This window comes from Acyrthosiphon pisum, chromosome A1 (assembly GCF_005508785.2).
Source record: "Acyrthosiphon pisum isolate AL4f chromosome A1, pea_aphid_22Mar2018_4r6ur, whole genome shotgun sequence".
NCBI classification, from domain to species: Eukaryota; Metazoa; Arthropoda; class Insecta; order Hemiptera; family Aphididae; genus Acyrthosiphon; species Acyrthosiphon pisum.
Window position 1 is genome coordinate 43,470,760 of NC_042494.1, and position 22,324 is coordinate 43,493,083.

Here is a 22,324-nt window from a genome sequence, read left to right on the forward strand (position 1 = left end):
GTAATTTCGTCCAAATTTGAACTTAAAATGACTATAAAATACACTGTGTAAATGTATTTTTTAGATTTTTGTGTAACAGAATTAATCACTTATGTCCAATCTTGTTTAAAATATTCAATCCTTAGATAAAAAAGTTGAACATTGAAATATGAATTGAATTTTTAACTATACAAAATAATTATTCAATTTTACATTTAATAAATTTTGTCAAAATTCGATCTTTAAATGCTTATAAAAAAAAATTGTGCCTTTGTATTTTTAATATTTTTCAACTGCTATTGTAACAATTTATCAGGAGCCTTGTATTAAATTTTTACACTTTTTGGCTCAACAGATAAAACTTTATTGATATTTATAGAAAAAAAAAACTAAAAAAATTGAAACCTGACCATGTCCGTAAACAGCTCAAAAAGAGTTAAATTATTTTCAAAATTTTATCGTATATAGAAAATATATATATATATAATATAAAGATTCAGTGAAATTTTTAAGTATCTACAGTCATTCGTTTTTTAATTACAATAAAATAAGAAAATCGTCACATGAGAAATCGAGCGAATATCAAATGTTGTAAAAATATGAATTTCAAACGCTCATAAAAATTTAATTTGACTTTCTTGTAGACATTTTTTTTTTTGATAAAGGTAGATAATATTATGTGGAATCTTGTAATACATTTTAAAAAGAAAATTTTTTACGTATTCTTAACTCAAAATAATTTGCTAATTTTCGTGATTTTTACATATTTTGTCAATTTTTGAACTTTAAATGCTAATAAAAAAAAACTGTGACTAAGGTCTTAGGTTACGGTTACGGTTTTTTAACCGGTGTTTAAAAGCTTTTGGTTCCGGTTCCAGTTCCGGTGTTCAGAAATGAGAAATCCGCGGTTCCCTGCCCTAAACAGTTTAAAACAGTTCGTTACTTATTTTGAAGTTTGATACAGTGAAACTTCCATAGTTCTAAATAACGAAATCATATGGGCCATTATGGGGAACAAAAGAAGTTCGATATTATAGAGAAACTCGTTAAATAGAATAAATTTCATATCTAAAGTTTTTAATTTAATTATTTGCATATACCTACATAGTACATGCTACATACGTACATAGGTAAATTAGGGACACTTAAATTACTCTGACGTCTAAGCATCAACACGTGTCAGGAGAGTCTATAGACTCATACGACGACGTTTCAGACGGACTACACCCACCGAATTTTCGCCATGTGGCGACGGTACCGAGTGACTCGCACAGGGGCGGTATAATCGTGTTACCAAGATATACATACCACAACGGTGCACCGTGTAGTGTATAAATGCCACGTCCGGGTGGCGGATGTTGGCACTTCTCTCCGGACACTGTGACTTGCCCGAAGAAAAATACCACCCGCGGCCGGAATCGAACCGACGCCTTAATCCGCTCGGCCACTCTGTGTCCCAATTAAATATTTAATAAATATACATAAAATATTATATCCATTATCCATGTAAAATTAAAATTAAACTTTTGATACATTTAATAATATAATAAAAAAAGAACCTTATGTAGAATTTTTAAAAGCTATTGTTACATGCACACAGCACACTAATTTTATTATTTTCCAATGCGTACAAAATACAATTTATTATTTTTTTTTTTTTACGAAAATGTGCTTAAACATTTTATATAAGTTATCATTACAATAAAATAGATCGAAAGAAAAAAATTTAAGGTTAACACTTATGACATACTCAAATTGTAAATGATACAATCAAAAGATTAAAAACATTTAAAAATAATTTTGTCATCTAATGTATTAAGACTGATGAATTTGTATGATATCAATTTTGACTTATATAATATTTTCGAGGAGAAGATAATTAGGTACAATCATTTATAAACATTCAGGTTAGTTTTTGGTAAAATGTATGCCGTTTGGTCTAGATTCTAGTTCATACTTTTATTAATAACAGGAAAGAATTAGGTAGGTAACGAAGAACAGCAGTAAAACGGAAATATTTACGTGACACCAGTTTTTACACAAATTTATTTTGATTTTCTTGTTTTAATTAAAAAATAATAGTTAACCCTAATGAGTTAAAATCTTAATCTAATACTTAAAATACCAAACATTTTATAAACCTGATATAATATTTAAAATATTTAAAATTTTTAGAGTTTGCATAGGTACCTAATAATACTAGCGGTACTTATACTAAAAGATACAGTGATTTTAGCAAAATTACAACATTAACAATACAACATAAACCTAGGACGTTGTGATATAGGTATGTGATTTTTATTTATTAGATTTACCGAATTCGTTCTTTTCATTTATATTTTTAAATTATTATAATAATATATGTTGTTTTTATATATTATATTAGCATTATTATTATTGGTATTTTAAATCCGGTCTCGACAAGCAGATGAATAGCAAAATGCACTGTTTCACAAGTATAAGTAACGCCTATGAATTTTAATATTTATTACGATAAAGTGGTCATAGGATTTGAAATTTGAAAGGAATTTAGTCTCGAACAAATGATAAATATAATATGACGAGCATATGGGCTTTCCGACAGTAAATTATTTAACTAAAACCGTGTTTTGAATAAAACTGGATTATCGAATCCATCCAAGTGCACCTATTATTCCATAACTGATTTTAACTACTCGCGTTAACTAATATTAAAACAAGTAAAATAGAATTTAACTACAACTTTACCTTTGGCAAACTACAATCTCTTTTGTCGGTTGACAGAATTTCACTTCACTTAGCGCGCTAAGTACTGTGTTGGCAGCTATTTTAAGTCAAGGAAAAAAATAAGTTAATTGAAAACATTACTTTACTTTAAATGCTATATAAAAAACCAAACTTAAAAAAGATAAAAACTTACTGGATAAATTATTAAAATAATTCATAATTTCATTGTCAAAATATTACAATATTCTATTCGATTAAACATTCGATAATATATACGATTTACTCAGTATATTTAGACACAATCGTCGTCAACAACAAACAATATATTCACCAGCTTCCTATAGTAATAATAATAATAATATTTATAGCCAGCACTCTATTAATATATTATACATATTATGTATGTTTATTTAGGTACTAGCCAACATAGTATAATATCAATTTTATATACGACATAGAGTTTATACATAATAATGTATAACGTCATTAAAGTATAATATACAAAATAGTTATGAAAATAAAAAAAATTGAAACACCCCTCAAAAAGCAAGGCTTGCAGTGCTTTGGTTGGATGAGATAGAAAAAAGTCAGTTACAAAATAAAGAAAGTTTATACTAGAACGAGTGCTTCGATTTCAACATATTATAGTACCTTATCTTTTATAAAATTTGATCAAAATGGTACTTTAGACAGGTCATTTTTCAATTTTCTCAATAGTTATTCAATGCCACGGGAAAAACTATACCAACAAATTACGAAAAAACGCTAAAAATGGGAGTTTAATTTCTAACGCTTTGTATATCACCATAGCAACGAATAAAAAATTATAATATTATAATATTAATTCTACTTGCGGGCTATAACAAATAATAACAATATAAAAAATCCAGACTGACAAACCATCTCCGCTCAGAATCGTTTTTCTTATACAATGATATTATATCATTGAATTCAAGTTTAATAAAATCCATTATACATTGACCCACTTGTAACCTACTGTACAGCAGAGCGACATCCACTTACCCGCTTTTTTCATTTAAATGTAGGTATTTTCAAATTCTTAAATACACGGTGTTTACAATAATTTAGATTTTTCTGATAATATAAGGTTATAGAAAGATACAATTTTAATATTAATGAGAAATGAGAATAATTTATTGTATAATATTGTACTGCATATAACATAATTAGGTTTTTTTTTAATTTCTTGTAATTTAAGACTTACATATCAATAGTCTATTATAACTCATTAACTATAATGACTCAATAGTTTAAAAAATATAGCAGTATTTTGATTAAAACGTAAGACTGTAATGTAATAATATTATAAAAATTATTATACCAATAAAACTAAACAAAAATAAGGGCCGAAATAAGATTTTCCAGGGGCGCCACAGAGGGTATAGTTACAGGTTTACGGCGCTGATTAAAGGTATGTTCATTGTAGGTACTTACATATTATGCTTGAATTATGACGATGGCGTGTTCTTGTGAAGTTCAATAATAACAAATATATCGCTTCAAGTTCATACTACATTTCGAAATTTTAGCTTTATTTCAAGTACTGATGTAATTTTCCTTAACTAAGCTTAACCTTGATGACTGATGTATTTTGTACCTACCGATTTATTATTGTACAAATCTAGCAAAAAAGCTTCGAAAAAACATTTATTTAGAATAATAATATTGTGTATAATTGATGATGATGAGTGATGACTGGCTGAATCATATAAGTTTAAAACACTATTCCTATTACATTTGTATAAGTAGCCAAATTACCGATTTTGCAATTTGTATGGCTGTTCAAATGTAAAATACTTTCGAACACGCTAAAAGTCGACAAAATATTTGTCGATGTCTACATTGGTCTTGTTCATGTTAGCCTTGTGATTTTAAGATATCTTAGATAGATGGATCTTTGATTTTGTACGGCATATAGGTACTATTTCATTTTTATCTTAAACTTGTCGATAACGTTTTTTTTTTTTTTTTTGATATGGTGAATCACATAGGTATTGAGGTGTTGTCAATTAAATATAAATGGAAAAAAATCAGTTGAACTTTGGACACATTACACAATATAATGTTAATATGAAATTGAATCGCCAAAATAAATATAATATACTGTACTTTATGTTCATTATAAAGAATAATAACAGTTTTATTTTTACAAATATACATGGTATAATAATAATTAACAATTAAAATAATAATAATAATAATAATTGGTATACACATAATGATGTTTTTAGTTAATAAACCTACAGAGTAATTTATCAAGCATAATTCCTTTTTTATCATTAAATAATCAATTTATTCAATTTATGATTTTTGTAATTCATAAGCATTCTTATAGATACTATTTTGAAGTACCCACATAGATTTTATGTCATATAATGACACTAACTTCTTGAATATTTTGAATCATCTAAATTAAAATTTGAACAATTATAAATTTGCAATAAATTAATATTGATTATTATAATTTTTTAATCATCATAGGTCCCATATATCACATATCTTGCTTATATTTACATCAACATTTAAAAAGAATAATTTTCTTAACAACTAACAATTAAAACGAAGGTTCTTATTTGTAAAAAGTATGTATTGCCCTGTATTTTAAAATATAGACCTTAATTATACTTGAAAATTCTAAAAATCAAAATTTAAATAAATTCATTACATATTAAAGACAAAAATGGAAGATAGCAATTTTGGTGGACCATCTTGTATAATTTGAATAAATAATTTACAACTGTTCGTGAATAAGAATATAAATATTATATATCAATAAGGTTAGGCTATGGTGAATATACTTAATAACACATACAGCATACACCACACATTGTCTTCTTAAAATACTTAATTTATACTTGTATACATAATATTCGTATTAAGTCCATTTGTTCGCAAAATTACTTTTGTTCAAGAGAAAATATATCTAGTTCATTAATAGGACGGACACGTGTCAGACTTCAGTTGTATTCTACGATTCCTTCGTCTTTGAACATTTTCAAAACAGAAGAGCCGAAAAAGAATAACGCTAGTAATGCGTACAGCACGGTGTATATCAAAAACTGAAAAATAAAATCAGTTTTTAATAGATATTATATCTTTAATTATCTAAAGAATACAGTTTAATACAATTTAATTTAAGATTAAGAATTGTCAACAACAAAGATGTATAGGTAGTTCTTATCTATCTAAAAAATAACGTATATTATTATATTTGTGTATTACTTGTTGTGCTATGTTGATCTTAATAAAATGGCCTTGAATCACTCCAAATATAATAATAGTATTAATGCATACAGCGATAAAAGTATTAAATCCAAAAATCAATCCATAACATTTTTTATTTAATCGTTTGGCGACTTCGGACCTGAAAATTAAAATTATCAAACACTTGTAGGTACCTATTTAATTAACTTGAAATTATTCTTTTTAACTTTAGTTGTAATTTTATTGACCCTCCCGTAGTGCGTCCGTGCAATGAATTTGAATTCGTTCGATGTATAAAATAATAATAATAGGTACCTACATAATAGATTATTCGATACCTGCAATAATATTTTGGCACAGGTAAATCAAATTTTGACCATATCGATTTGGAAGATTTAATTTTAAGTTAATAAATATATATGCATATAGTTATTAAATAGTAGGTATGACTCGAGTACGGTTTATAATTATTCATATGCATCCGGTTGAAAAGGGTAGAATGCATTTTTATGACAACTAGCCGATAATATAATGAGTTGTGGTATATATAATGTCAGCTATTATAATGGTTGTCAGATATCAGAAGATTAGGTATTTTATATAGGTAGGTACTTAATGTTTCATAATTTACACAATACACATAACACATGGTTCCTGATGCCTGCTAGAATAATACTATATTACTATATAATATATTAAAAGACAGAAGCATTACTATTTACCTCGCTATTTACTGGTATTAGTGTATTACTGTATTACGTATTTACATAAGGTATACGTCACTCACATAGGAGATAGATATACAATATTATGTAATATATAAAGTCATATACACTCTTATAATATGTATAATAAATGTATGGAAAGATTAATTTCGTCATTATTTAGCTATCAGAAAACTGCAGGTTTTGACGTAAAATATTGTACATGTGCAACCCACCATCTCAGCGGTCCTCGAGGCGCCCTCAAGCATTTGTTGGAAATTCTGGTCACCTTTATATTTGGTACCTGAGGAAAGTAGTGTCTGCAGAGTACCCATCACCCTTGCTATATTTTAAATGGTTAAAAGTCCCATAATATGTTTAACTTAATATCGTAAAACTGTTTTCAAATACGCATTAAATACAGTGAATAAACTCACTCGGCAATAGTCAACATAGTCTGATACATCATTCCGTAGATGATGTAGAATGCGTAGATGTACCACAAATTTCGGCAGTAAACGCAGCACAATAACACGCCGGCGGCGATAATAGATCCAACGGCGAAGAAAATGTCGCCAACAGAATACCAATTCCAATTTACCTTGCTTATAGCGAACGCGGAAAAGGCACCTGAAAAAAATAACATTATTCAATAAAAGTAATTTTCCTGTATTATATATATTGTATAGGTGCTACATTAATTTATTATATTTAGAAAAACTCGAATATAGCTTACGTAAGCGGCGAGGTATACCTATACGCATAAGTCGTCACTTTTACAATACATTTTATTGTAAAGTTATTAACTTATTAGTTATTACGTTTCGACCAGTGGTGTTGCTGTGTGTAAATGTATATGCATATAAGCTGATACTCACGAATGTATTTTCAAATAAATATTAATTGAAAATGTTCATATAGATGAATCATTGTATCGTATTTATTGAAATGTCTGTCGTTAAGACGTTACAAAACAACATTTTTTCTGTTTTTTATCGTTATTATTTTTTAAAGTTTTAATATATTTGTATGGTAACATACAATTCTAATTTTAGAAAAGCAGAATATTATTTGGAGTATTTCGATGAATAAAAACCAATTTTTGGACAAATAGTTTATTAGTAGTTATAAATATTTAAGCTTAGATGAGCACTCGTAGTGGTCTAACGTTTTGTGGGGACTTACCTACCTCTGCATCACTCCACTCCGACCTTTAAAACTTTAAATACTTATAAATTATAACTCATAAACTACTCGTTTGAAATTCGATTTATTGTATTAAAGTAAGCACTTCAAAAAATATTTTGCTTTGGAATAAAGAAATTAAATGCTTGTTTTCATTAAAAAATTATAACAATAAAACAAATATTTTGTTTTTTTAACGATTTAAAATCATATAAATAAAATATTTTCAAAAACTTTAATAACTTTATAATTAGAAAGAATGAAGGTCTTGCTTTAAAAAGATCAGTCGGTTACACAAATTTGTTGTATATATGTTTTGGATTAACTATTTTATTTCAGTGCACAATCAATTTGCCACATGGGGGGGGGGGGTTAAATTAATTTTAATTTATTATCGGATTCATTAAAACAACAAAAAACAACAAAACCGCATCCCAGCGCAACCCGACGTTCCCACTTCTGTACGGCCATACAAATCCATCAAAAAATTTAAAAATTATTCCGATTGCACCTGGACTTTGTACATTAATTTAAATTAAATTTTACTTTACATACCAATGAGCGTGTTGAGAGATTCCGCCGCGCCGTTATATAGAGTAAACTCCGTGTCTTCGTTTTCTTCCAACACGTACGAGTAGAGCACATTTATGTACGCGTACACCTGTATAATAATGTTTATGAGGTTTTGATAATGAGCTACTATAGTGTAGCATATTATATTATATTACATTATAACATGTATATTATAGGGGCGGTTCCAGAGACTTAGTTGGGGGAGGCTGATAGTTATAATTTTCACAAAACTTATAATAACAAATACAAAACAACAATTTTTACAACACAAATTCAAGTCTTCTATTTAGAAATATGTGTTTTGGGCCTTGGGGGGTGTGGTCTCTAGGCCCCCCAGGAACCACCCTTGGTATATTATAATATATTGTGTGTGTACTTAATATAGGGGTCAAGCCAATGATGAAATAGCTGGTATGTGTGTCGCTGAGATATTATTTAAGTAAGGTGGTTGTGTCAAATTGCAAGTTGCAGCTGCAATAGCTGTTAAAATCCCAGGATAGTGAAGAAAATAAATATTATCTTATAATCTTTTTAATCTTACATCGTGTAATTCAGGAATCACCAATTAATATTTTTGGGGAGCTACTTTAGGAATTCAGAAAGTTTTGAAGGCCATACAAATGTAATGTAATGTTCGAGTTCACCCAAAGGAGTATGTAAAAATAAAAAATTTAAATTAATGAACACCGATTTACTAAAGGTAACAAAACAAAATGTCTTGGCCGTTTGGGTGACGGCGTAAATAATTAGGTTTTTAAGAGATGGGAAAGTACAATTTAAGTTACAATATCACAATTATATGGACTTAATATTTTGTTAAACATCGGCGGTTCTATTTGTGTATATAGGTATAGGTACGTGCGTTGAGTTATTCACACGGACTTCTATACTATACAATAGTGTGTATAAAATAAAAGTATGTGCTGTTATTCGTTCTATAAGATTATACATAGGTAATGTATATAATACATACTGACCTGTAAGTAACCACCCATCGCCACTGCCCACCAAAAACAGAGCTTACGGACGTATGGGTCGGAATACGATTGTTTAAAATCTTTGTACAGCGTACTGATCACACTGTCTTCTGGTTCCACGACGCTGTTATTTTCGGGATTGTCGATTTTCTATAAATATACACAATATATGATGACAGTGAATGGCGTTGCCGAGATATTATTACGGGGGGGGGGGGGGGGGGGTGTTTAACATTTTAGATTTTCGTATCAAACCTATACATATAAATTACAATTTTACTTACACGGTTATATCTTACGTAATACCATTGGCTATTGAGCATAGATAGTACTATCTATACTCAATAAGAATGCCTACGTTTATACTAATTGTTAAATGATTTCAGTGTTCTACAAACTTTATAGAACACTGAAGTCTGAATGCATTTATATATTTTCCTAAAATTTTGGAGAGGGCTACAGTCCTATCAGCAGCCAATAATAGACAATAATCAATACATTTTGGTAGTTATTATAAAAAAAAAAATTATTTATTTTTATATTATTATATGAGATGCTTAAGGTTTTATATAGACATATAGTCGTTATTTTATAAACTCATCAGTTCCGACAGTTCCGTCAATCAACCGTTATTGGAACCTAGTTATGTTATAAAATAAATATTCAGTTGAAGTAGTTATAGGTACGCCAAAAATTATCAATTAATATTTATTACAATATAATAATATTAAACGATTCTACGCCGTGTTTGTATATTACCTACATATAGGTACAATGTACATGTCGCTTTATAACACTTTAATTTTTTTTTAAATCACTCTAATCCCTTACATTACATACCTCCTGATTGGAAGCTGCTTCAATGCTCACCTGAGAATCTTTATGCTTTTGTGGGTTATATATGGTGACGGTGGATTGTCCCATTGATGTTTCTTCAATTTTTTTCTTATTGGGGAAGTAAAGACTATTTTTAACTGGTGGTAAGAAAATCGCCCATATGGTCGTAGATGACATACCTATAAATATAAGACGAAATGTTAGCAAACACAGTGGAAATAATAAGAACATATTATCATCACACATAAATATATAAATAATACAATTAAGATTAACAGTTCCATATAAATAACTTTCTTAGTATTTAAGTATATTATGATAGGTATAAGTATAAGTATAAGTATATTATGATAGTACATTATGATAGGTAGTTCATTATTCTATCAAAATAAATGAATAATTCGTTAATTTTTGCGATTGTTGAGAAAAGATTTGTAATAAAAATATTAAGTAGGTACCTATACAAATTACCTAAGCTAATATAAACTAGAAAAACCCTATTTAAGAGAACGTTACAGTGACGTTTCTTGTCTGTGTCTTACAAATGCGTAACATAGCAACTTTTACGCTCAGCAGAACACATTTATCTCCGTTAGTTTAAAAACTAGAGCGAATTGAGCTCTTATAAAATTTAAAGGTAAGACTATTATCTAGACAATGACATAGAAGTTATGAGTATTTTAAAATTGTAAACTGTTTGTACATCTTAAAATACTCATAACTCGCTTTAAAATTAAAACATAATAAAAAGCCTATGTCATTGTCTGGATAATAATCTTACCTTTAAATTTTATAAAGTTGCAAAAAGACATCGATTAATATATGTTTTTAAATTAAACATGCGCACAGAAATACATAATATTGTTATGGTGTTCATTATTTAAACATAATTTATAGCATTCAGTAATCATAAATTCATAACCAAACTTGCACTTTATTAATATATTAAATAAATTAAATGAACTAGGTAATTAAACATTAATCGAACTTACTAAAACTTATGAACTATTTTATAGTAGGTATATTATTCAGACAAGACGTGTAGTATATATAAGTAATACATACATATACGTTATACCTATAATTACAGTATTGCCTATACCTTAATATCAAATTATCAATTACCGAGGTTGCGAGGACCAAGAATACGTGATAAGACCAAAATATATTGCCATGAAAATAATAAATAAGTAGGTATACCTACTATAAGAATATGATATTATCGTGAGTATTATTAATTAATATTATGTTCACTACTAACGAATCAATCCAGTATTAATATAATATTATACTTTAAAATTGATGTACGAAGCTAAGATAATCATACATGTTATAAAAACTGTTATTACCTATATTATTACAGCTGATTTTATCTTTGACGTAGGTAGGTACACAAATAAATGGATGCACTGATGGTTCGTAAATGTAATCAAATGCCATACATAAATAAATTGCATACGATCAATATTTTACTTACACCTAATTTGAGCAGTACACTTTTTTAAATTAGGTAAACCATATGAACGTGTTTAAAAAATATATCATGATAATGAATCATACAATTAAATGCTTTTGCTTTCTATTGTATTCTACGTATTTACGAAATCTCCATATTAGATTTATCTGTAACATTATAATATGATAGGTGCATTTCGTAAATTAAAATTAGCTGAGATTTTTTTAAATCAAAAACACTGCGTGTTTACCATAAATAAATAATATATGTCTGAAAGATGGGCCATCATTTACTCAAAAATTATAATTAAATTCGTAAAAATAACTAACATGACAATGTATTATTTTAATTTTGTTTAGTAAAAATGTGTGCAAATTTGTAGAACAAATTGAAACCATGCCAGTATTACAATTTATTATTTAATATGCCAATATAGTAACTGATATTATATATTATTCATATAGGTATTCATATAGGTGTTCATAATATATTCTAATTTATTGTAATGTGGTTTTATTTTAATACTGTTGTATTGTTATAAATAAAAGAAATAAATAGTATAAATAAACTAAATAATTATTTTTTGAAAAATTTTTTCCTCCAATAACGAAGCATTAAACAATTAACAATTAATATATAACTATTTAGTTATATTTTTACCTACTGCAGGCCAAAATACTTAAATTGTCAACTTTTAGTAATTTACATAAATACAACCTTTACATAATTTAATTTGTATATGTTTTGTGCTAAAATATTTTTACACACAATTTGACATGATTGCAAATTATCTTATGATTAGGTTTAACTACTTTAAGGTCGTCACACACTGCAGCGATGGCGGTAAAATTCATTTGTATTGGCCATGGTGGTAAAATTGTGTCCGTACTCATTTTGCCGTACCCCGCTACCACCACCGCCACCGCTACATCAGACCTCTGCAGTGTGTGGAGATCTTTACTCGTATATTACATTTGTATTGTATTTCAGTTATTTTTTGTTATTAGGTAAACAATCAAACTTATTTAAGAATGCTTAGTCCATTTTAAATTGTCATATATGTAGAGCTCTATAATGGATAATGCCTAAAATTGAAATACTATTTTAAAAAGTTTTATTGAAAATCTTAATTCTTCAATACTAATTTACTTTAAATACTGGATACAACATTTATTTTTCTGATTTCTACAGTTGCCATGGTAACGATTTCGTGTCACAGTAGCAATGGTGCCCAAACATTAAAAATAAATAAATAGTATTATGTTAATTTTGCAATACCTACCTATGTGATAAACCGTATTATTATTATTTGTTTACTCCATATGACCATATTTGTTACATTAGAACAGAGATCACCAAAAACAAATATAAGATTCAATGATTTGCCGTGAAGTGGACAAAATATCAAGCTTTTATATATTTAATTTTTATTTCATATTTTTATTTGATAGGTACACTACTCAATGTGAATATGATAAAAAATAATGAACGTTCAAATGTTGTAACGTTATAAAATGTGTTTATTTATAATTAAAACTTTTTTTAAACGCACTGTTGCTTTACCTATGTACTAATGTACCATCATTATTATGTTCATATACATGTTGATGTTATGTTTATCGTACCTATATCTATAATATACACAATACACTATAATATAATAAATAATAATATATGATTGACAGATTCATTTTCATACATTCAAAACGTTTACTATAGTCCATAACCATTGGCGCAACTAGACATTTGAACTAGGGGGTGCTTAAGCTCCAGGTTTTTTTGTGACTCAATGGGACTAACACCTGACGATTTTTTAGGGGGTGCTAAGGACCCCTCCCCCTAGTTGCGCCAATGACTAGAACCGAATGAATCTATCGACATATGTGTAAACGAAATTGATATATTTACCGAAAATAGACATATACACGAGAGCGTTGAACGGAGGAGTTCCATAAGTGGTGGCTAGAATTTGGGACAAACACGACGAAAAGAATTTTCCCGTCAATGTTGCAGCTCTCGCGTGACCAGTTATTTTTTGATAAAATTCTTTTTCTTCCACCATTGCATATAAGTATCCAAATAAAGCAACTTCAGCGGAAAAAAAGAAGCCATAAAACGCCTGTCCAAACTGTAAAAAAAAAAATAATATTGATAAAGTACCTATATATATACTAATCAACTATATCAATCCGTTGTGGTATTCAGCCGAATCACTACCAGCTATTAATATAATATTAAATAGACCTTATTTTTTATAAAAATAATTTTAATTTTAATTTTAGCTAAATTAAGTGTTAAAACATATATAAATGAGTATAAGACGATTAGTTTACAATATTTTTCTGTAAAATATATTATTAATATTTATAATTCATCCACCCATACAATGAAATCCAAAATGTTATGACTTTTACATTTAAGGGGTTTAGATATCCAGTATCTATAATTATCATTTATTTTTCAAGCCTGTTATATACCGTGAAATTTCGTGTATTTTTATAATATTTTAACAGTACCTACAGGCCCGGATTAGGGTGGGCAGAGGAGGCCATGGACCCGGGCCTACGGATATCAAACAATAGTGGGCCCCTGTGACGGATAGAACGATTTTTTTTTTTAATCAGAAATATTGGGATACAATTCATTAACTTTTCCTATAGGCTAATTATATCGATAATGAATAATTATTTTATTATTATTAGGCTATCGTAATATCGACTATTTTTAGCAGAACAATAATGGTGAGGAAATGGGATTTATAGGAATCCAGAGTAGGTACTGCGAATACCGTTGATTACGTATTTACAATGGTCGACGGTTGAAATATAATTTACGTTGTTTTTCTATGAAAACAATGCAAGTCTTGTACGTCATACAGCCTTTAGTTGAAGTCACAATAACATTTAACGACTTAACAGTGGTTAGTGTTTTTGTGTTTCTTACAAATACAAGTTCTCAACTTATAATTTGTAAGTAAAAATCGAATATGGGTGGCTGTAAAAAGTATTTAAGCGGTGCTCAGAAAAGAAAAAGAAGAAGGAAGATCTTTTAATGACATCTGCTTTTAAGTACAACAAAATACGGGATTTTTTCTTTTGATGAAAGTGACGATAAACCAATTTATTTCAAATATTACAGCAACAGATAGTATTTCAAATGAAAATATAATCAATGAAACTAATATAAATTGTAAGTACTTTTGAATATTAACTAGAATAAAGAACACATGAAAACAATAGTATTTATGATTTATTGATTCATTATGTATATTATGTTCATTGTTCAAAAACTTTGATTTTCAAACAAAGTATTTAAATAATTAAATATAATATACCTATATATAATAAACATTTTCAATAATTATTTCAGGTATTGTGTATAGTACACTTGATGACACCATTGTTATAAATATATTGATAAAAAATATAAACGTCTCTGAAATATATCGATTTGTGGGTCACCAATATTTTGATTATGGTTATGGGCCCCTAAAATTGTTTGGCCCCGGGCCCCAAATTATCTTAATCCGGGTTTGAGACTTGAGTACCTACCCAACATGTATGTTGTCTTTCAAAAAAGTTAAAAAATTAAATAGCTTATGATTTATAATAAATCATTTATTATGTATAAGTATATAGGTGTAGGTGTATTTTATTTAGTTTACGAAAAATGTTATTAATATTTTTTTGATTCTTGATTATTACATAATCATTAGCGTGTAATTAACAAGTGTAAATATTTTCGTATTTTTATTATCTGCAATTTATTGCAATATCTATATTTCATATTTCATTTAAGTAGATAATCCTCTAATCAATATATGTGAAAAGGCGATCAAAAATTTAAAGAGGCTTACCTAATGAGTAATGACAGACATAATTTATGACTGAATGATGCCGGGTTTAATTACATTTAATTCGTAATAAAATTTAATACAACATAATAAAATTAATTAATTAATTACCTGTATTCTGAGTTTTGAAGGACGATTTGTTATGGCAACATAATGAAGTACTCCGCCAATTCCATCGACGATTAGTACAGGTTTGTATTTGACATAATCCGTGACCAAAAATATGATAATAATCAACACAAACATAGAATATGATCCCACAGCATAGAGCTCTTTTGGTACCTAAAAATGCAATTGTAATTTTATTTTAGATATATATTAGGTAGGTATTAGGTACAATTGATTGAATTTATATAAAATATAGGTATCTATATAATGTAGGTAATCGCATATCATACAATTTAATTAATAACTTCTGTCGATTGGACTAGAGCTTAAGAAAATAGAAAGCATAGAGCACGCAGATGTGTAATGTGTATGCGTAATTAATAATAGTAGGTAGGTATCAATCAAAAACTGCGACACTACGTATACCTACAGTTGTAAATTATTGTTTCTGCACTGTTATGCCTATTGATCAGACAAACAGTACGAGAAAAGTTATATGAACAATTACAGAGAAAAATAGGTATTCATTGTATATTATATATAATCAAAAATTGATATACTTTTCTAGACTAAATCAGAATCTCATTGTTTTAAAACAAACGTTAGGTATATTCAATATTGTAATTTATATGAATATCCAATAAAGATGTGCAGGCAATCTAGTACAATCATTAATATGCATTTGCAAGTCTTCTTACAAGACCATACAATTATTTAAACTTTATAGATAAACCTAGGTAACATAAAAATATAAAATTTAACATTGTTGTATAAAATAATTATGAATATTATTATTATTTTCTGATTTTAGACAATATGTATATAAAAAAAAATGGCGTAGTTATAAGTTCACATCTTCAAGTTTTTATTAATACATTTCCTGTTTACAATCATGTTAATTAATACAATATATAAATAATACCTAAATATAATATACAATATATTTGATTGTAGATATGTAAATGTGCGACATTATAATAATTAGGTATTAACTACTATGTCAGTTATATTTGAAAATTTTCATTGATTGTATTTAACATTGATAAATACTAAATATTTTTTAAAGACTTATGGATTTTGTTAAAAAAAAAAAGAATTAAAAAAAAATTTGATGTTAACATTTTGTCACGTGCCATTTGAGATTTTATAGAAGTGTTGTTATAATTCGATAAAAAAAAACCAATTCAATTGTTCTTTCAAACTACTTACCAATGAAGATAAGTAATTGGTACATATTAGCTGTATTTGTTCTCAATATGATATAGTTTAACGAATTTATGAGATGAATTAAATTTCGATAAGTCTTTGTAGTGCATATTTATTTGGTTTTTTTTAAATTTCATATCGATCGATTAAATACAGAATAAATATTAAATATATATATTAATTTAACTATTTTATTATTTTATTTTTTATTTAGAATTACCATGAAAAATTAAACACACTATTCTTTCTTCAATACCTTCACATCAATACATTTGTTTAATCGGTTTATGGTTACTGGTTAGGTTAAGTTCTAGAACACAGCTGCAGTCCATGGCTCATAAAATTATTTAAACTTTATACAATATTTTATAAATCATTACGATAAGTATTTTATTTCACAAATAATGAATGTACCATGACTGTGCTTATATATTTAAATATTTGTTACCCATAAAATAATGTATGTTAAGTGAATATATTATAGTTAGCTATGATCATTTAGTTTACAAAAATATAAATAATAATTAGTTCGTACATAATATTATATACATGTAAAAATAATTAACTTTACTAATATTTTAATAAAATGATTATTTAAACAAGTTGTATACTCATATGATGTATGAATAATTATGGCAGAGAACTGAGGATATAGCTGGATTTTTAAATTTGACATTAACAAATTGCTTATAGTAATTATTGTGGAACATATTTACCAGGTTTTTAATTTAACATCTACGGTTTCAATTAAAATTGAGTAACAAACAAAATTACTACATTGTGTTTTATTTTTATTAAACTATTGAAAATAATATTCAATAGATTCAAAAAAATTTACTTGACGATTTGTGTCTATAAAAAGATTATTTGAATAAAATGAATAATTTAATATAAATATTGATCATACAATGTTTTGAATTAAAATACGATTAACAAGTAAAGACATTTCAGGAACTATATTGATTATACTTAAATATGAATATTAATTACATTTCTTATAGAATTAATTTGTATTAAAATGCTATTATATGCCTATTGCCTATAAATAATTTGTTACGTAAGTACAATACTATAATGACAATTTATAATGTTCTACCTACATAAATAATTACCTATTCAATTGTGTTTTTTCATCATATTTTTTTTGTTTTTATCCACTGTCGACTATTTTGTCTATTAAACTAAACATTTTTGAACATTTTAAATAGGTGTTGAAATGTTTTTATATCCCTAGAGTTAAAAATAATTGTAGATATTAGATAGGTAAATTCCATTACCATCTCTAAATCTACAGTTCCCAGCAATTACATTTTTTTACTGAATAATGCTATCATTAAAAGTAATGGTTACCTATTACTCATATACGTAAGAATAATGAATTCATATAATGCTATATTTGGTATATGTGTATTATGAGTATAATGACTAACAAAATATAAATTGTAATTATTATTTTATTATTATTATTTATTTATTTACAAACAAACAGTGAATAAGTACAATAAAGCAATACAATTGTATGACATTTACTGTTTTGCTTTACGCTAAGGGAAATTAATGAAAAAATAGAATCTCCAATTTGCTTTACTTTAAAATTTTAAGTACTTAGTCCTTTCGCGTGAAAAAATAATGACTTACACAAATAAAAAGAAGAAAGCCCATTGTATAAAATGTATTTACAATATTGTCTCCTTTAAAACATAATAAGTATTAAGAACTAAATGTTTCATAAGTAACTCAATCAATTTTTACGATTTAAGAAAAACTAATTTTATTGAATTTTATAAGTGGATAAAATAAGTTTCAGTTATATATTATGCTATATTTTTTTTTTATAAAATATTAGTTTTGTCCAGGAGTGTTTTGAGCTGACCACTTTACCTGCAACCATGTGTCTCGTGCGAGCGTATGATTATAGTTTTAATCCTTACGCTTAAGACAAACATGTTAAGACTTCTCGAATGTTTTTACATCATATAAAATATATATTGCTACCTATTAAATCAACTTTTTTGAGTACCTACCTATATATAATTGTTTAAATAATCCACGAAAAATTCAATGAACCTCAAAACAATTATATATTTTGGTTTTATTTTCACAAAAACAAAAATGAACGAACAAGTCGAAATGAAGTATAACCTAATTTTCTCTAAAAGACGATTAAACAATATTTATATATATATTTAAATAATTTAAGTATGCATTAGCATTACCTGTTCCACAGTACAATTAATGTAAGGACTAGTCATGTATGCAGCATAAAATGGTTCGATGGGTCGAAATTCTCTCATGAATGCAAACACACCGACCAAAAACGATATTTTCTTCCAATTGTCCATTTTTATTCTATTTAAAAACACCTAGGTATACAAATTAAATTAGAAAGTTATTGATTAGTAATTATGCTCTAATATAATAATATGTACTCTGTGTTGTAAAGGTACGTAAAAATATTTATTCCAAATCAGTATGAACTTAGGTATACGTATAGTTATGATAAGGTAAGTCGAACATTTTTCATGCTAAACGCAAATAATAATAGTCATATCAAAATAATCAATATTATGCTCTTTCAAGAATTCTTGTTAGCCTAGCCATGAATAAAATAGGTACTTATGATAAGTAAGAGTTTCGGATGATAAATTATGAAATATTTATTTAGAAGACTATATTTTTTTTAAATTATGCTTAATTGTATTACTACTTTTACTAATGCCCATTTAATTATTGAATAATATTATTTGTGAATATTATTAAAATCATATAAAACAGACTTTTTATGGAAACATAGTAATTAAGGAAGTACGTATGTGTTTATATTTCATATATTGTAACGAAATCCTAATCGAAAAGTGATGTAAGAGATAATTTTTATAAATTTAGTTCTTAACACTGATTCCGGGATAAAATTTAAACATAAAATATGGCTATAATATAACTGTTCAAAGACTTATCAAACATATTAAAATTAAAAAATATATACGCACCTATATACCTACCTATAATAGTAACTATCAAACCGTTTTAAATGTTATCGATAATCGCGATAAAAGCAACAACTTTAGACGAACATCACAACCGGCAATTACAATATCTAATTATTTTCTAATATATTTCTTATATCGGTTGGTACGTAAACTCACTTATTGTTTTATGATTCTATCAATCACAACTGCTCCGATGTTTGTCTACCATTTTTGTTATATATACATTCAAAGTGTGATCGAGTAAGACATGTTAATCCACCCTGACTGCCCGTGAGATTATATAATATAATACGTTGTAGTACACCTATCGGATATCAATATGCAATTGATAAATCGAAAACAATAGTAATATATAGTTGCGTTGAATAAACAAGAAGTCAAAAAGTATAATAAAAAAACAAAATCACGTGATCCGGAATTACCTCGAACACGCGCTAAACTAACACGGGAGAAGTTACCGAGTCGACTAGTCCAAATGATCTACGCGACTGCGGTTCGGAACAAATGTGAAATATACTATATACATAGGTATGTACCTATGTCCTATATGTGTCTATTATGATAATATAACGTACAGAGTGATTCACCAATCATTCTCACTCACCCCCTTTATCTTTTAATAATGTGAAATTTGTGTAAATTATTAATTATTATCTATCTATAAACATTTAATAATTCGTAGACGTTGTTCGAGTATAATAATTATTAACTATAGTAGTAGGTACTAGATTAAAATATATTGGGTACTTACAACTATTCCGTATTAATATATTATGTGTGACCATTATGAAGGACTATTATCCTTTATGCACAGATCCTAATGACTAAAAACTACTAGTTAAAATTGTTAATTAACGTTTTCGAAAATATAATCGGACATATACATACAATTTAGTGAATCGCATACAAAAAAAGGAATTTACCTATATTGCCGCAAGACAACCGTATAAAATCTAAGTATTTGAAAATAATATAGGCTTAGTATATTTTAAAATTCTGATTTTTGAATTTTAAGAAATGCATTTTTAAATGATAAAATGGGGTTGAGCATACTTGGAGAATCACTCTGTATATATTATAATAGGTATTTTATTTTTATTCCGGTCTAATTGATAGCATAAAGATGACCTAGCCTGATGAAGGTGATAAACTACGGTGTCACTGTCCCCGCATAAAAAGATAAGGTATAATGTTTTAAAAATGTATTTATGAATAAGATTCATTACAGCACAGAACGCAAAAAAAAGTTTATAATTATTATTTAAATATATATCATACATACCTAATAAATTATTTGATGAAAGAATTATATTATAATATATTGGCAATATATACATTAAAACCGTTTTCGATTCTTTTTTTATTTATTGAACCACAATATCGAATAATATTACCATATAAGCTTTTAGTATGGTAGGTATTATACTAAAAACAATTTGTTTATTCATATATTTAAACACCAATAAGCGTTTTACGTGAGTTTATTAGTTCCCTGATTTTTATTTTCTTGCCTTCAGATGAACTATTTATGGTCTTAATTATCAATAAAGTGCCTATATACATTATAATGCGAGGCTTTGCCCTACACTCTATGAGCAATTTATTCAACAATTTTTAGTTACATACGAAAATCACGCATTAGAAAAAGAAATCATATTTTTTTTGTTCCTTAAATAAATAATCATTAGGATTTATGAATATAATAATAATCCTAAGAAATAGTCACGATTATAAACGTATAATTATTATTACACTTTTTTCATTACATCAGTTAGAATTTCACAATAGGTATATTTAAATTTTAAAATTTTTTACAACTAAAATTATATAATTAACAATTAATTTGTCATGTACTCATATATAATATATTTGTATTGATTTTAAGCATCGGAAACAATGACCGTTAGAATTTTGTAGGGAGGTTACGGTTGGTTGAGGAGCACGTTTATGTGGTGCGTGGTTTTGTCATTAAAAACCCGGGGTTCAACCATCCGGGAACTAACGACGCCGGCCAATGCTTGAGGCTTGACCTCAGTCCAAGTTAGTGACTGAGGCCAACCACCGAGCCACACCAGGCCCTAGTTATCATCTATTACCCTCGAATAAATAATAATATTAACTAATATTACAATTCAATTTGTCTATAGTCGGGGAAACGAAAAATGATCGGTGCCCGTCACGCGCAGCAATCATTTTTCGTTTCCCCGAGTCCCGACTATAGTAGGTACAGTTTTATTTAGGTCTAGCTTTGGACCAATATAACAATAATACAGTTAACGATTTCATTAACCTATTTTTAAATTGTCTACAGCTATTTCACAAATCAATTGGTATAACGAGTAACAACATAATACTGTGCGTTTGTGCTACGACATATATTAATATGATACATTGACACATTGTTGATTTTATAATAAATTATTATCACGTTATAAACACTTGACATCAATCAATGAATGGTGTATTAAGTCTGCAGTGACTACCGTGTTAGTCTTAGGTTACTGTTTGTCTGTTTACGGCATATA

General features: G+C 27.3%; 2 protein-coding genes across 6 annotated transcripts in view; one reads left to right on the forward strand and one right to left on the reverse strand.

The window, feature by feature from the left end:
* LOC100160158 (lipase member H-B) overlaps positions 1–22,324 on the forward strand; it is a 103,345-nt gene that overhangs the window by 33,276 nt on the left and 47,745 nt on the right. The window lies entirely within an intron of this gene.
* LOC100160108 (thiamine transporter 2) lies at positions 4,822–20,292 on the reverse strand. Of its 5 annotated transcripts, XM_016802055.2 has the most exons (11): positions 20,222–20,269; positions 19,800–20,103; positions 19,026–19,172; positions 15,607–15,777; positions 13,551–13,770; positions 10,190–10,365; positions 9,350–9,499; positions 8,355–8,460; positions 7,052–7,244; positions 5,929–6,070; positions 4,822–5,765 (listed from the first exon to the last, which is right to left on the reverse strand). In XM_016802055.2, exons 3-11 carry the CDS (start codon positions 19,149–19,151, stop codon positions 5,664–5,666), a joined length of 1,386 nt encoding a protein of 461 aa, XP_016657544.1. In that variant the 5' UTR covers positions 19,152–19,172; positions 19,800–20,103; positions 20,222–20,269; the 3' UTR covers positions 4,822–5,663. The 5 variants fall into 5 exon arrangements, with proteins under 5 accessions (XP_016657544.1, XP_008180092.1, XP_008180094.1 ...); XM_008181870.3 differs by having other exon boundaries at positions 19,956–20,292; XM_008181872.3 differs by having other exon boundaries at positions 19,812–20,292.

Excerpts from the sequence above, each read along its gene's own strand:
- LOC100160108 (XM_008181870.3), bottom strand. The coding sequence starts at position 19,151 with ATGGACAATTGGAAGAAAATATCGTTTTTGGTCGGTGTGTTTGCATTC. Across the intron at positions 8,461-9,349 it reads CGATGGGTGGTTACTTACAG|GTGTACGCGTACATAAATGT; the intron begins GTCAGTATGTAT and ends ATTATTATACAG. Across the intron at positions 6,071-7,051 it reads ACTATGTTGACTATTGCCGA|GTCCGAAGTCGCCAAACGAT; the intron begins GTGAGTTTATTC and ends TTTAATTTTCAG.